This window comes from Quercus suber, unplaced genomic scaffold (genome assembly GCF_002906115.3).
Source record: "Quercus suber isolate HL8 unplaced genomic scaffold, Cork oak 2.0 scaffold_647, whole genome shotgun sequence".
NCBI classification, from domain to species: domain Eukaryota; kingdom Viridiplantae; phylum Streptophyta; class Magnoliopsida; order Fagales; family Fagaceae; genus Quercus; species Quercus suber.
In genome coordinates, this window is record NW_027070088.1 from 97,563 (window position 1) to 113,765 (window position 16,203).

Genomic DNA, 16,203 nt, shown 5'->3' on the forward strand with positions numbered 1-16,203 from the left:
GTCATATTATGTAAAATGTGGATGGTACAATTGTATATATCTCCAAGTCACCTCTCTTAAGATCTCAACTAGATGTGGTCAATATTAGGTGCCTAGGTGGTGTATATAATGACTCAACTTTGTCTTCTTTTTTTTTTTTCCTTCTTTTTTTTTTTAATTTAAAAAAATGATTCAGTTTTATGAAATTATATATAACTGCTTGAGAAATCTACATATAATTACATTACTTTAAGTTACTTTAATATTAAAGAAATTATTTGCTAAATGAAGAATAATTAAGGTTCCAACACAATAGTCTTAGAATCTAATTAAGTTTTTGTAAACATGTTTAGGGGTCAAATTATAAAAAATTATGATTGATATGTACCCATTATAATATTATTGAATCTTGTAGTTCAAATAACGTGCCCGTGTCTTCTCAACAGGAGAATGCGGGGTCGAACCACCAAGAATGTAGTCCCCTTAATCTTTGTCTTTTAACACATATTCCTTAGTGAATCATGTTTTGTGCTATCTCCAAAGTGCATATTATCACTCTTAGAATTCCTTAACATGCACCCTTATGCATTCAATATCCCCCACTTTGTGGATGATATAGTGCTTCACAAACGTAACATTGTCTTTCGTTGGGACCAATAATTTCCTTAGTCATTCCCTAAAAAAAGAGAAAGCTATGCTTTATGCCATTTGCTTGGGGAGCCATTTACACACACACACCAAAAAAAAAAAAAAAAAAAGATGGTTTCTGCGACAAATCTCTCAAAAACAGATCAGCCTGAAAAGCTAGGGAACTAGCAAAGAAATTAGTTGCTAAAGATTAGTTAAATCTTGAATAAAAAATTTCTCCTTGATTTCATTCCTTCGAAGGCATGCATCTAGCCCTTAATTCCAAGGCATTTTCTCAATTAGCATCAAAAAATTTGACCACGCCTCGTAGGGACAAAATTGGGAAATGCCCCGTTTGGGTAAAAATAGCAGCATAATACTCTTTTCTCCAAACTATATAGGGAAATGCCCCTCTTTTGTAACTCGATTTTTTCAAAATCGAGTTATAAAAAAAAAAAATTCTGGAGCCCTATAGCGGCGTTTTTAAGGACCTATAGTGACATTTTCAGGATCTATAGTGACGTTTTGTAACTCGATTTCCATAAAATCGAGTTATAGGCAATTTTTTTAATTTTTTTTACCTATAATTCGATTTCTTATAAATCGAGTTAAAAACGTCACTATAGGTCCTAAAAACGTCACTATAGGCTCCTAAAAAATGCCGCTATAGGGCCTAACTCGATTTTGAAAAAATCGAGTTACAAAAGAGGGGCATTTCTCTATATAGTTTGGAGAAAAGGGCATTATGCTGCTATTTTTATCCAAACGGGGCATTTCCCAATTTTGTCCCGCCTCGTAGCATTGTCTTAGTTGTCCAAAAAAGGATAGTAAAATGTGATATACAACCTAGATCAAGAGCCATCACTGCCAATTCTGCAAAGCCCAAATTTAATCATTTTTTAATGCCATCCGTCATTAATTACCACTTCGTGACTCGGGGAATTGGCACCAATTTTGATTTTTGATAATCTCAAACTCCTTTTTCTTGGGAAAACTTTAGCGTTAGAACATTTCTCAAGGGCTAAAAAGCTACAAGGGATTGAAATTTGAAAGTGGTGCGCATAGAAACAAAGCAATAATAATGAATAATGATAAGGATCATAATTTATAAAGGTAAGGAAGACAGGTACTATGCCATTAGTTATAGTTGATGGGAAATAAACTTTACTTTCCATGTAGTCAAATCATTATGGCTATTTTAGATTTTTGAAAACGTTTATATTCTCAAAATGTCCTAAACATGGGTAAGACTGGCATTTTAGTTTTGGATAGACCAAAATTAGAATGAGACTATATATGTAATTAAGATTTCGTTGGATTGTATCAAAATTAGATAAACCTTTGGAAGACCACTTATTACTTATAAAGGAAAGTATTTGATGTGTGTTGTTGACTTTTTTCTAATATTGCTATTTTATTTTTCATTTTTTGATGAGAATATTGCTATTTCTCACATCACCATTCTCATATATATATATATATATATATATATTTTAATTTAGTTTTCAAAGTTACAAATAGTATCAAATTGTGTTAATTTAAAATTAAACTAATAAGAACTCTCCAAGAATTCTTAAAAAAAAAAACTCGTGAAGAAATTTGTACTTGAATTGGCAATTCCTGATATTTCCATGAAAATATTTATATTTCAAATCTTCTCTACCCCAACTCTCAATTTATATATATAAAACTCAGTGATCATTGTCTTTTTAATAAAGCAATCCAACATTAAACAAATTCTAATTGAATTGATATTCAATAAAAAAAAAATCACAATTAATTTAGGTAGTTTTTTTTCTTCTACAAATTCTCTAATTTGAAATTTTCTTGAATAATCTTCAATAATTAATTATTAAGTATATGTAGAAGATTACCGACTTTTTTTGGGGGGGGGGGTAAAAACTAAAAAGAAGGTTGCCGACTAATTAATAGTCTAATAATACAACCTTAAAATAGAAATTCCACAAACGGCATGTCGTATTCTCGTTTATAATTATTAAACCGACATATCGTAGATACAAGCCGGGCCAAAATTTGGGCCCCGAGTCACTTCAGGTCACCTATATATAATCTTCCACCCTCCACTCCGATAGTCACTCTGCTAAAATCAAACATTCAAACCCTAAACTCTCTCTCTCTCTCTCTCTCTCTCTCTCTCTAACTTCGAATTTTCGGTTTTCAACGCTCGCAGAGAACAATGTCGTTCCTCGAAATCGAAGCTCGAGAGTAAGTTTTTTCTACTTTTTTATTTTCCTTCTTGCTTTTATTAGCAAACAAACAGGTTTTTAGGAGAAGTTGATTTCGGTCTCTGTTTGGCAGAAACAGATTTTTTTCGCATTATTCACTAACTTAAGTTCCTGCCCACTGTGTAATCTAGTATGTAAGCTAAGTATGTGTAATTATGGAACGTAATATCCTTATTGCTCAATTTGTGTGTATATATGTATGTATGTAACATTGATTTGATTCACATATAGAGTAAAAGTTTTGTTCTGTTTAAATTTTACTTTTTTTGATAAATAAGAAAATTTTATCAAAAGAATTACTCAAAATTATACACAAAAAGAAGTGAATTTGTGATATGTATTAGTGTATAACAATTTGTATGACCCCATACTCGAGTTGAGACCAATCAATCTGTCTGTATTCTCAAACATACGTAATGGGGATGGAGGAAACCAGATATGGGTGTGTGAGATGTTATTAGTGTTTTAGCTACACAAGATGTTGATGCGTTGTTGTAATTTTTTTTGTTGTTTTCCCTTCAGTGTGATCAAGATTGTGCTCCAATTCTGCAAAGAGAATTCTTTGCACCAAACGTTCCAGACGTTACAGAGCGAGTGCCAGGTTTCTTTGAATACTGTGGACAGTGTGGAGACATTTATTGCTGATATTAATAGCGGGAGGTGGGATGCGATACTGCCTCAAGTGTCTCAGCTCAAGCTTCCCAGGAATAAATTGGAGGATTTATATGAGCAGGTAAATAGAACGCCACTCACTGATGCGATCTTTATTGTTTCGTTATTATTTGACATTGTGGTTTGTTGATTTTTATGTCATGTTAATGCCTTTTTTTATTAGGTTTTTTGAATTTTACTATGGTGATGTAATTTTACTCCAATAGAATTTATGATTAGAGAATGACTAATTAGTGTGCCCTAGAAAAGGATACGCGAATAATCATTGTTAACATGGTTAGATTATTATTGGGTTTGATTTATCCAAAAATAAAGCAAGTTCTAATAAGAATATGTTGTTTCAATAAGAATCTTTTGTTTTGAGATTTTTTTGGGATAAGTAATGGTATTTTATTAAGTAAATAGACTGCATCATGCACACAATAATGAACACAAAGTAGCCTAAATTATGCACAAAATTCTTGGGCAAAAATGGAAAGACTCGGCCCAACTTCCATCCTCCCCCAAATTCATGCATCATAGCTTTTGATTCTTTGATCATTTTTATTAGTAGATACTTATCCAATGGGCGAGGATATGACTTGTTAATTACCAAGCTGAAGCTAGAAGCTTGAGGTTGTCTTATTGGGTTCCAAGGGAACTTAGTGGTTTTCTTTACCTTGGCTTTTTCATGTTTACTTGGGGTTGTGTCTTTTGGTTGAAGTTGAACTGTGTCCTGTGGAGTATTCTTTGAACATCTGTCAGAGGGGTCATTCATTGCTGGTAGTGTTGTATATATAAAACAGTTGGAGAGGCTGTGGATCATTTTCTATTACATTCCTTGGTTGCTAAAGTTGTGGAATTATTCTCTACAGGAATATCTTGAGGGATGCAAGATTAGTCTTTGTGTTGATAGGTTATTGTCAAAGTAGGTTTGGAAGAGGCAGGTGCAGTGTAGATTGTAAGGCAGATTTACCATATGATCTGGTTTATAGAGAGGGAGAGAAGAAAGTAGTATATTAGGGGATGGAACTTGTTTTCATAAACACAAGTTGCTGTTTCTGTGATTTTCATTTCCATGGATGCCGTTCTCTCAGATTTGGCTCTTCTCTATCCTTGTAGGAGTTTCTGGATGCTCTTAAAATATGATTTTTCAAGTTGGGTTGGCTTTGGGTCGAAAGAGTTACATCTGTGTTTGGACCTGTATGTTAGACTGATCCCAAAATTATCTCTTCCAGGTTAATTTCATGCTCTTGTTGCAGATTAGTATGAAATATATAGACTGTTTAGCTTAACTTTGAGTTAATTTTAGTAGACACATTGTGATTTTACTATTCTTGTGAATTTTGCAGATTGTATTAGAAATGATTGAACTTCGAGAATTGGATACTGCACGTGCTATTTTAAGGCAAACTCAGGCAATGGGTGTCATGAAGCAAGAGCAGCCTGAAAGATATTTGCGACTTGAGCATCTCCTAGTCAGAACTTACTTTGATGCGAATGAGGTTAGTAGCTAGTACTAATGTGGTTGTTTGATGTGCTGTTTATTTGCATCTTTCATGTCATGAAAGTCTTTTATGTTATTGTTATTATGGTTGTGTTGGTTTTGAATATCTTCCTTTGGAGAACTCCTTATTGAATTTCATTACTATCTTCTGTAGTAATGTTATTACATTTCCCATAAAATGGGAGAAAAAAGAATTAGATGACTAGGAGTCAATTGGAAAGCAACATCAAGAATGTCACAAATCAATAGAATATCTAGTGAATAGTGAGACTCTTATATTCAAAGAGTGTTGCATTTAACAGGAAGTAGATCTTTAGCTGTGAAAGTTATATTTAGCCATGAAATTTATGTTTCTTATATGGCTACTTAGTAGTATTTGATGTAGTTATTTAGCAGAACCCTTATATGCTTTTCATCAGATGATTTACCTTATAAGCTTTATATAATTTCAACACTCGTTTAACAAATTTTCTTCAGTACCAAAAAAAAAAAAAAATCATTTTGTATCCCATATCTATATATATATATATATATATATATAGATAGATTTTTCATCGTGATGTCAAATAAAATTTCAAGTAGTTTTGATTGTTCACCTCACTTCATTATGCGCTATTTAGAAATGGAGAAAAAAGTGACTTTCATATTATTCCTTATGATTCTATACACTGCTTCTTCATCATCCCATCAAAGTCTGTCGGAGGTGAAATATTGGTGTACCACATTATGCTGCTTGGACCAAGAAATCTGTGCCTTATAGTACTCTTCTCATTTGTTGTCTTGATGGCCTGCATTGACTTTTATCACGTTCTATGTGGGGCTAGAAAGAGAATGCCAATCTTTGAATTGAGAAAAAGGTTTTCATTGTTATCTTTGATTAGTTATTGACAGGACTTTGGGGTGATTTAAGTTCTATGGATGTGTTTTTGTATTGCGCATCTTATAATGTATTATCTGGCAGGCTTACCAAGATTCAACAAAAGAAAAACGGCGTGCACAGATTGCTCAAGGTACTCCTCTATTTCTTTGTTGGTGTTAGATATGATTGTGAAGATTTCCAATCACGTAGAAGTTGTGAACAGTACTTTCAGTTTAATTTTTGTCTTAATTGAAAATGAACTGATATTTCCTTGATGAATTAAAAAATAGGTGCAACCTTAGTATAGTGGATGTATATTAATTAATGTTACAATTATTGTGGAAGGGAATATTAATTGCAAAACGTATATAAAATGTTTATTAAGAAAAAAAATTAACATTCAATTTGGTATGGAGTTGAATCAATCTTATGTATGAATGAGAAATATTCTTCTCTTGAACATTATTTTTACAATTAAAATTTTAGTAGTTACAAAGTTTATAATATGACTAGGCACAATAATGACCCTTATAATCTCCATTACCCTGATTATATAGTGATCATTGATATAAACCAAAATACGCGGATTTAGGCATTGCATGTTTATGAACTTTAAATCCCTGTTTCTCTGTTTATTTTATTTTATTTTGGATATCAATGAATGTTCTTCTCTTTTGTGTTTTCAGCTCTTGCTGCTGAAGTTACTGTGGTCCCACCTTCACGATTAATGGTTCTAATTGGCCAGGCTCTGAAGTGGCAGCAGAACCAAGGTTAAGATTTGCATAAAATGTCATGATATATTTAAGGTTTTTATATTTATTTTTTTAATTGGGTAAAAAAATTGGAGGAAACTTTGATTAGTTGGGTTCTTGTGAATGTGATATTTGAATTTCTACATCTCTCTCTCTCTCTCTCTCTCTCTCTCTCATTTTGATATAAACTTTATATCTTGATACCGCTTATAAAAAAAACTTCATATCTTGTTATCCATTTGTTGGGCACAAGAACTGGATGATTATTTGCACCCTATAATTCAAGCTGCAATAAAAGCATTTAATTCTTGCTTCATTTTATGTAATTATGTGTAGTGCAGTTTTTATTTCTTAGATAATTGGATCCAAGGTGGTCAAAGGCGAATGGTGACCTCAAGGCGCCAAGGCCTTGTATCGCCTGAGGCATGAGGCAACAAAAAGGTGCTAGCCCTAGCAAAGCGAGGCGCCAAATTCTTAACATATTTATTATACATATAGAACTTAAATCATATGTAGCTAGTGTATTAAAATATTATAATGAAGTATTATTCAATGTGTTGCACGAAGAAATTAGGTCTATCAAATTATTTCAAATAGGATTAACATGGTTTAGGCTCAAATAAATTATTCTAACAATAGATTTTGCAACAAGCTTCTACATAACAATAAGTTTTACAACAAATTTTTGTAAATTAAGTTAAATATCAATATGTTTAATATTATGCCTTTTTAAATTAATAATCTAATAGTAGGTTTCATAACAAACTTATATAAAAAAATAAAAAATTACAATTTAAAGAAAAAAACTTTTGAGTCTTGCCTCAGCGCCTTTTTCATGACTTAAGGCGGTCGCCTTGCTTGCCTGGCTCTAAAGGTGTGCCTTGCCTTAGAGCCTTTAAGGCGCCTTAGTGGCACCTCGCCCTGCCCGGGCGCCTAGGCGAGCACCTAGCTCGCCTTTGACTACAATGATTGGATTTTCAATTTGAAATGCTTTATTTTTGCCTACCTATGTCTGGGGACCACAAGTGCATCGTTTTCATTGAAACATGTATGCCCAGAAGCTAGATCTTAGCAAAGCATCTCCATCTCTCTCTTTCAGGATTACTTCCTCCAGGAACACAGTTCGACTTATTTCGAGGAACCGCTGCTATGAAACAAGATGTGGATGACATGTATCCAACTACTCTTGCACACACAATGAAGGTGAGGTGTATATGTCTTTGTTCAACACAATTTTAGGTGCTCTTTTATTTTATTTTTTTGATATGTAATTTAGGTGAACTTTTATCGGTTTACAAATGTTTTAATTGTATGTTAATTTTTTTTTTTTTTTTTTTTGATGGTGTTTTATTAGGTTTCTAATTTATAATTTGCAATGTTAATTTTTGTTATATTCTTGCTTGTGGGGAATGACAGCTTCACTGAATGGATCTTACAAATGGATTTTATTTGATTTTTTTGTTGTATTTTCTGGTTGATACTTTAGAGAGTGCAATCTTTGTTGTTATTGTATCATAATTTTTGAGTGGACTATATCATAATATTAGTAGAAAAATGTTTTATTTGGCTTTTCTCCTTTATGATGGTAAGTTCCAAATTTTGTTACTCTGAATTGTCGTAAATGGCTCATTTTGCCCTTTTTACAACAACTTATTTTTTTTGAGTCTGGTAATCTTCTTTTTTACTCTCTAGCTATTATTGAGATTGTATTTTATTTTTTAACTCCTCTTTTTCTTTGATAAAAATAGTACCATTGAAACACACAAAGATTGACAAGACTACATTTGTTGTGTGCTAAAAGAGGTTGACAGCTGTACCAAATGTGTGTGGCAGTATTAAATTCCTAATTTTGTTCGAGATTGAAGTAGAATCCCAGTCTTTACTTGAACAACCAGAGGATGATAAATTAATGATATGTATCTTCACCAGTTAAACAAAGAGTAATGCTACAGATCCTGCAACTTTTACTACATAGACCTTATAAGTTGATTTGTTAACTTTTAAAGTACAAAACAAAAAAGTAATTAAGAAATTTATTTATTTTGTGGCTGATGCAGTACAAATCAAATTCACTGCATGTTAGTTTGTAAGCATTTTGTTGCAAAATTGGTAGTAGCTTTAGCTTTTCCCTTAAACAAACTGTGAAAGACCAAGAAGTGGCATATAATAGATATTATGATAAGGTGTGCCTTGCTTTATAATTTAAGCATCATCTCATATAGAGCATGTCAGTTAGGGATTTTAGTCTCTTGAGATTTAATGGTTAATTGTGAGCATCTGCTTCCTGACTCCCTTTGCTTTATTTTTGGACAGTTGTTATCTTGGGAGCCAACTTTTTTCTTGTTGTTATTACTATTTGTTTTTCCTTTTTTCTCGGAGAACTTCTAGGGTTGCGGCATTTTCTGCTTATTCAATTATTTTTATAACATATCTGTGGTCTTTTACTGTGCTTTTTACATAATTTATTAGAAAATAGTTTCTATGTCTATATTTGTTTTGCATTTTATTTCAAGTCTAGCCAACCCCAAACTTTTGGGACCAATGCTTGGTTTTTATTGTTGTATTTTGTTTCTAGTCTATATAATTTTGAGTTGGTAGCCTTAAACTTATGATCTGATGTGTTTGGTGGTGTGTTTTGCAGTTTGGGACAAAAAATTACCCAGAATCTGCTCAATTCTCGCCAGATGGACAGTTTCTTGTCTCTTGCTCTGTTGATGGCTTTGTTGAGGTCTATATAATCATGATACTTCTCATTTTGTCAAAAGTTTGTGAAATTTGAATGTTCTGACATCTGATCACTTTCAGGTCTGGGATTACATCAGTGGGAAGCTCAAGAAGGATCTTCAGTACCAGGCTGATGTGAGTAGACATATATATAATTTTGCTAAATTCTAGGAACCAGTGCATGATTTTCATTTTTTAGCTGTTAGAAAACCATTCATTGATTTTGTGTAGAAGATAAATGTGGCTGGTAGTTGTTTGATCCGAGCATTTTGGGGTTGGCTATCATAATGTGCTACTTGCTGAAAAGAAAAAAAAAGAAGCATACTTTTCAAAGCTCTTTCAGTTAATTTTTATATTTCCCTTTTTAATAACTGTTCATTCTATCTATCATATTACATTGGTCATCAGAACATGATAGCTTTGTTAAATTTCCCTTCCAAACCATGGGCGTTCCAAATTAAAATTTTAGGGACAAAATTGGAAATATTAGAATATTGGGATTGAATTGGAATCTACCCTATATTTTATGGACCACAGATGTAGTTTAGCCATGGTTATTTTTATTTTATTTTTCTCATCTTCGTATGGTAGTTATGAATGTAATAGTGCTTGAATGTAACATATATACATTATATTATGTTTAGGCTGCTTGGTTATTGTTTTTCTTTTCCTTTTCTTTTTCTTTTGATGAATAAAATCATTTATTGAAACAAAGGATACTGTTTGTTCTACAAGTGAGGCAGCAACAATATTGTGTGAACAGTAACCGGCAACCCTTTAATTAATTAATTAAATTTTTTTTTTTTTAAATTTTGTGCTGCATCAAGTATGTAAAATATTTATCCTTTGACAATGCTATGCTAACATGTAAAGATGACTGATCATTATGACAGTAAATACTATGTTTTGATATGTAGATTTTGGTAATTTCCTTGTAGTTTCCCTGTCATCATTTGCTACTGACACCTATAATCTTCTGCAGGAAAGGTTCATGATGCATGAGGATCCAGTGTTTTGTGCTGATTTTAGCAGAGATTCTGAGATGCTTGCAACTGGGTCAAAAGAAGGAAAGATAAAAGTAAGTTTAATTTAATTTGTGTTTCCTTAACTTAAGGGTGAATCTTTCTTCTACTTATCTCCTTAAATGTAAGATGCATGATATGTTAATCTTCATCTTAGTTTGTGTGCATGGTTGATGTACAAATTGATTTCTTTTGAGCGGTCCTTGTTACTTTTTTTTTGTTTTTTTTTTGAGAAACAAACACACACACACAAGGGAGAGAGAAAGGGGTTTAACACAAAGGCACACTACAACTTCACTCAAAAGCCATGGTAACTTTTAAGGAAGGGTGGGGCAAGTTATACTACACACAATACACTTTCTTAAGCAATGTGGGACAATAACCCATTCTTTTTTTTGAGAAACACACACACACACACACACACACACACAAAAGGGAGAGGGAAAGGGGTTCTAACACAAAGACACACCACAACTCCACTCAAATGATATGTTAATCTTTATCTTAGTGGGTGTGCATGGTTGATGTACAAATTGATTTCTTTTGAGTGGACCTTATTACTTGTGTATTCTGGTTTATGATTTGTTATAGTTTTCTAAATGTTATCTAGCAACGCTTTGCAAGTATTTATTAGTACTTTCTTAAATGGTGAATTCATGATGTTAACTTGTGAGCAACATATATATTTTGTATGGACTAACCTGAATATTAAGCGTCCAGTGTCTCCATATATCATATAAAAAATCTATATGGCTAGCAAGTTGTCTTTAAAAATAATTTCTTTTACTTATATCCAAAAGAAAAGTTGGCTTTAAAAACAAAAAGCCTTTTTTTAATAGCCTTTTATAAAGCTATTCGTGATTCAGGCTGTCAATGAAAATTTTGAAAATAATTTGAACTATACCGAACTAGCAAGTTTATCATATAAAAAGTAAAAAGCTTATAAAGTGAGCCGTTAACCATTCAGATTGTAAATATGGTCCAGCCTGGTTTATATTTATAAATTTTCCCATGTACTTGTTCAAATCTAGAAGTTTAATGAACTTCTTAACTCCATTTAATTCGTTGGGTTTTTTTTGGGTGTAGGTTTGGCGTATAAGGACTGGCCAATGCTTGCGTCGTCTTGAACATGCACATTCTGGATGTGTCACAAGTATTGTCTTCTCTCGAGATGGAAGCCAGTTACTGAGTACATCATTTGACAACACTGCAAGGTTCATGGGTTTTTTTTTTTTTTTTTTTTTTGCTCATGTTTTCTATTGTGGCACATTTAGGGCATGTTTGGTAACTGTTTTTTCCCTTATTTTTTTGTTTTCAATTTTTTTATTTTTATTTTTGAGACTAAAAAACTTGTTTGGCAACCCAAAATGGACAAAAAACAAAAATTGTTTTCAAAACTCAATATGTGAAGGAAACTGAAAACATGCAAAATGCTGTTTTCAGTTTCTAATTTTTAAAAGTCAATTAAAACATGTATTTAATTTAATGAATCTTTCTCATTTAATGAATTAGCATTAGAGTTCATATCCTAGTAACAACATATTTTAGTATTTTTTTTTTTTTCAAAAAACTTTTTTTTTTTTAATTTCAACTAACCAAATATGTTTTTGATTTCAAAAATACAAGAAAATTGTTTTTTCTTTATATTCCCAAAAACAAGTTTTTGAAAATAGAAAACAAAAACTGTTACCAAACATAACCTTATAGTTTTGCTGCTCATGTTTTCTATTGTGGCACATTTATAGTTTTCAATGTTAACTTGTAGTATGTGATACTATCTTTATGTGTTATCTCTGTTATTTTATGTCTCTTTTCAATTGATTTTCATTTTTGGCAGTTGCCCCATAGCTGTGTTACTGTGTGGTTATGAACTGTTTTATGAAGTGCAATATGGTTTTTGGATGAACTTGAATAGGAGAGAAGCATTCCTAGTAGGGAGTTTATAGAGGGCTGAGGCCTGGGAGGTTTATTTTGGGCTGCAAGTAGGGTTCCACATACTTGTGTCCTCTCTTAAGACTCAAGTGAGAGTTAATGCAGTTATTTAGAGGATTGGTAGGGTCAATGAGCTCGCACTTTATTCTCTCATAATGATGGGATGCAAGGTGAGGTCTTGGGTTTAATATTCACTAAGTGCGTGTATAACTTATCAATGTGAAAAAATAAATTAAAAAGAGAGGACTTGTAGGAGCTAGGTACATAAATTTATATGTCCAACGGGCAGCAAATTACTCTTGTATGTCTACTTTCTATATTTGTGGATTGGTTTTTGGATGTGTTCAAATATCATATGGCATAAGCTCATAAGTATTCTCCCTGTAATGCTTGGCTGACTCTACTTTTTTATATCAATAAAATTATACGTCATTTAAAAAATAAAAAAAAAATCTCTACACATTTTTCTTCACCTTCTCCATATATCTAATTTCTTTCATAAGATTTTAGCCAAACTTCCCTCAAATTATTCAATTATTATTAACAGAGTATGTTGGGATCATCAATTTTGACAAATTGGAATGTGGAAGTACCATGAATTGGGATGCATGATCTGGTTTGTAGCACAGAATTAACTAAAGCTTATCTCATAATGCTTTTTGATATGGTAACTGCTTTGGATGGTATGCCCTTTACTTTTAGGATTTTTTTGAACTAATTTTTGTATTGTAACTTGTCAGCGTAACCTTTTGTATTTGTATACTTAAATTGTATCTTCTTTTCTTATAATAAATCTTATTCAAACATTAAATTGAAATTGAGGTATTGTTTATATAGAATCCATGGCTTGAAATCTGGGAAGATGTTGAAAGAATTCCGTGGCCATTCATCTTGCGTCAATGATGCTATTTTTACAACTGATGGAAATCGTGTTATCACTGCATCTAGTGATTGCACAGTAAAGGTAAGTTGCTTGGTAATGTATTTATGGCTGAACAAATCTTTCCCTTGTAAGGTTTTTCTGTTCTCCTGAGTGCATGGTAGATTAAGTTTTATTTTGTGTAGGTCTGGGATATGAAGACTACAGACTGTCTGCAAACATTTAAGCCACCGCCTCCCTTACGGGTACTAAAATATGTCTTTCTCATGGTTTAAAGCAATTTTACTATGTCAATTTGCTTTAAAAGTTCAATCACTTTACTATTCTTGTGCCTAACTGCTGCCTTTTGGTTTTGCTGTTAGGGAGGTGATGCTTCTGTGAATTCTGTTCATCTTTTCCCCAAAAACACTGATCACATTATTGTATGTAATGAGACATCGTCTATATATATTATGACACTTCAAGGGCAGGTACTTATTCTTAATAGAAGCATAGAAGTTTTCCCCAATATATTCTAATACTGGAAATTGCACTGATTTTTTTAAAAAATAATACATATTTATTATAATTCTTCTGCATGATTTTGTTGTAGGTTGTAAAGAGCTTCTCATCTGGTAAAAGAGAAGGTGGAGACTTTGTTGCGTCCTGTGTGTCACCAAAAGGGGACTGGATTTACTGTGTTGGTGAAGACAGGTATTTTGATGACTTTTTAAGCATAAACTATAAAAACTTTTTCCTGCTTATGTAAGGATTAAGCTTTATGTGCTATGAGTTTTTGCAGAAGTCGAAGTGGAAACATTATGTTAACTGTTCCTGTTCCTGTTTTTGTTTCTTTAGCTCAAGCACTTTTTATGATTTTATTTTCATCTATGTAATCCATGAATTATATGCAGGAATATGTACTGTTTCAGCTATCAATCTGGTAAACTGGACCATCTGATGAAGGTATGCTTTCAGTATCACATTTACTTGGGTGCATATATGGGGTGACAAGTTCAAAAGCTTGTATATAGTATGTTACTGTATTGCTGTAGGGTGCACAATGATTCATCTACCATAAAGTTTGAGAATCATAACTAGTTATTTACAACAATCAAATCCTTAGTCCCAAAATTTTTGGGTTTGCCAAGGAAGCTTAACAGACTAGGTAGGATCGGCCTCATTTATTCTTTTCTGTCATTCTCTTCTATGTGAATTCACACTTTCTGTTATAATCCGTAATTGACTTGTTCACCAAGTGAATACTTTTCAACTAGCACCTGGAGTCCTTTTACCCCAAATGTGACTTGAATCACAATCCATTTAGTTTTGAAGCTATGCATGCAGGCTTGGACTCATGTTTTTGTCATTGTATTGTATGGGATGAAACCTTTGGGGTTCCATGTACATGCATTTATTTGTTTGTTTGTATAAGCGTACAAGCATATGAAATGAAAGGTCTACCGTATAATATGAATTTTTTTTGGGGCACTTTGCAGGTCCATGAAAAGGGTGTAACTTGCGTCACTCATCATCCACACAGAAATCTTGTTGCTACATGCAGTCAAGACTGCACTATGAAATTGTGGAAGCCTTGAATCTCCTAGATCGTGGTTGCTCTAGTGTGCTCTATTGTAAATTAACTTTTTTGAGTTTCCTGTGATTTATATATATTATTTATTTGCGATTCATGTGATGCTACTGCCAAAGACCATCTGTAATTGGCAACGGTAACTATAGGGGAGGTTGAAGGGTAGTTTCGCAGATGTAATACTTAGAAATAATGACTTATTTTATGTACTCCCCCATTTGAGCTATTACAACTCTGTTGCACCATGGCTCATCTGCTTTTAATCTTTCGATATATATGCTTGAGAATTCAGATCGTTTTCTCAATGGTTAAGTGCCCGCAAAGAACAAGTGTGATCTCTGCGAGATGCATAAATACGTTGGAGGATAGAATTAAAGAAGATAAAACATTGTGTTTACGAGATATTTAGATGTTATAAGATAACTAGTTCCTTAAGTTTGTGCATTAGAAAGTGGATTTGCCTTGATAAATGCATAGATATTGTTAGAATTGATTGTCAGAAGTTGAAAAATGAGAAATGTTATAGCTTGGCTTCTTAGCTTTGTCATGTTACCCGTTTGGAGCAATGCAATCAAGACATGATATCCTCCAAAAGAAAGCTTGGAACATGATGTCGGTAAACAAAAACTTTATGAGTAATAATGAAGAAACATGAACTTATCCTTTAAAAAATTGTATTCTCCACTATATAAATTTATCTGTTCTGTTCTTTTATATTTCACTTTTCGAGTCGAAGAGGCAACGCCATGATCAACGCTAAGTAGTAGTAATAGTAACCCTCTTCAGTCTTCACCTACACTTGTCATGCATGTTGATACCTATCCCCATTGAATACCACGTAACTGACCATTTTCTGTAGTAGCCTTCCACGAACACACAAGCCTGAAGCCACGAATTTTTCCATTAAATTGAGTCAATAACTTGTTCACTACACACAGTTCAACTAATTTTATGGGGAACATCAAATTTGGCAGTAGGATATTCAACTTGCATGAAAGAAATTAATGAGTTATCTCTCATATCTGCCTCACGGGTAAATAGCATTCTATAGAAACCAATCAGCTTCTTTCTTTTGCACCTTTCGTCTTGGCCTAAAACCCCAACTTTCATTTTTAGGCCCGAGACTCTTATAGATTCAGCTATTCTTCATTAAGTTTTTTGGCGTGTTGACTTTCTTACACAAACTAATACTTACACCCCAAGAGATAGATTTCCAAGGTTTTGGCGGTTGGCGGCTATCAATTTAAAACGTAGTTTTCAAAGGGTCTTAAAAAGAATTTTCTCCCATTTCAATGATTTTGGTTTTTTCTGACTTTGTATTCATCATCTATGGTAGATCTTGGTTCAGTAAACACCATATGTGACAGCTTTAGGATCTTGAAGACTTGAACACGAAGATATGTCCCCTTTGTATTAATCTTAATTTTATTGAATTCAATAACTATCACTGAGTT

General features: G+C 32.8%; 1 protein-coding gene across 2 annotated transcripts; it reads left to right on the forward strand.

The window, feature by feature from the left end:
- Positions 1–2,691: 2,691 nt before the first annotated feature.
- On the forward strand, positions 2,692–14,994 carry LOC112017704 (suppressor of mec-8 and unc-52 protein homolog 1). Of its 2 annotated transcripts, none has more exons than XM_024050157.2 (16): positions 2,692–2,832; positions 3,375–3,585; positions 4,856–5,008; positions 5,972–6,020; positions 6,556–6,639; positions 7,721–7,824; positions 9,263–9,349; positions 9,427–9,480; positions 10,328–10,423; positions 11,454–11,581; positions 13,137–13,263; positions 13,365–13,424; positions 13,542–13,649; positions 13,772–13,872; positions 14,073–14,124; positions 14,658–14,994. In XM_024050157.2, exons 1-16 carry the CDS (start codon positions 2,804–2,806, stop codon positions 14,754–14,756), a joined length of 1,542 nt encoding a protein of 513 aa, XP_023905925.1. In that variant the 5' UTR covers positions 2,692–2,803; the 3' UTR covers positions 14,757–14,994. The 2 variants fall into 2 exon arrangements, with proteins under 2 accessions (XP_023905925.1, XP_023905926.1); XM_024050158.2 differs by lacking the exon at positions 2,692–2,832 and adding an exon at positions 4,626–4,741 and having other exon boundaries at positions 3,476–3,585.
- The last annotated feature ends 1,209 nt before the right edge of the window (positions 14,995–16,203 follow it).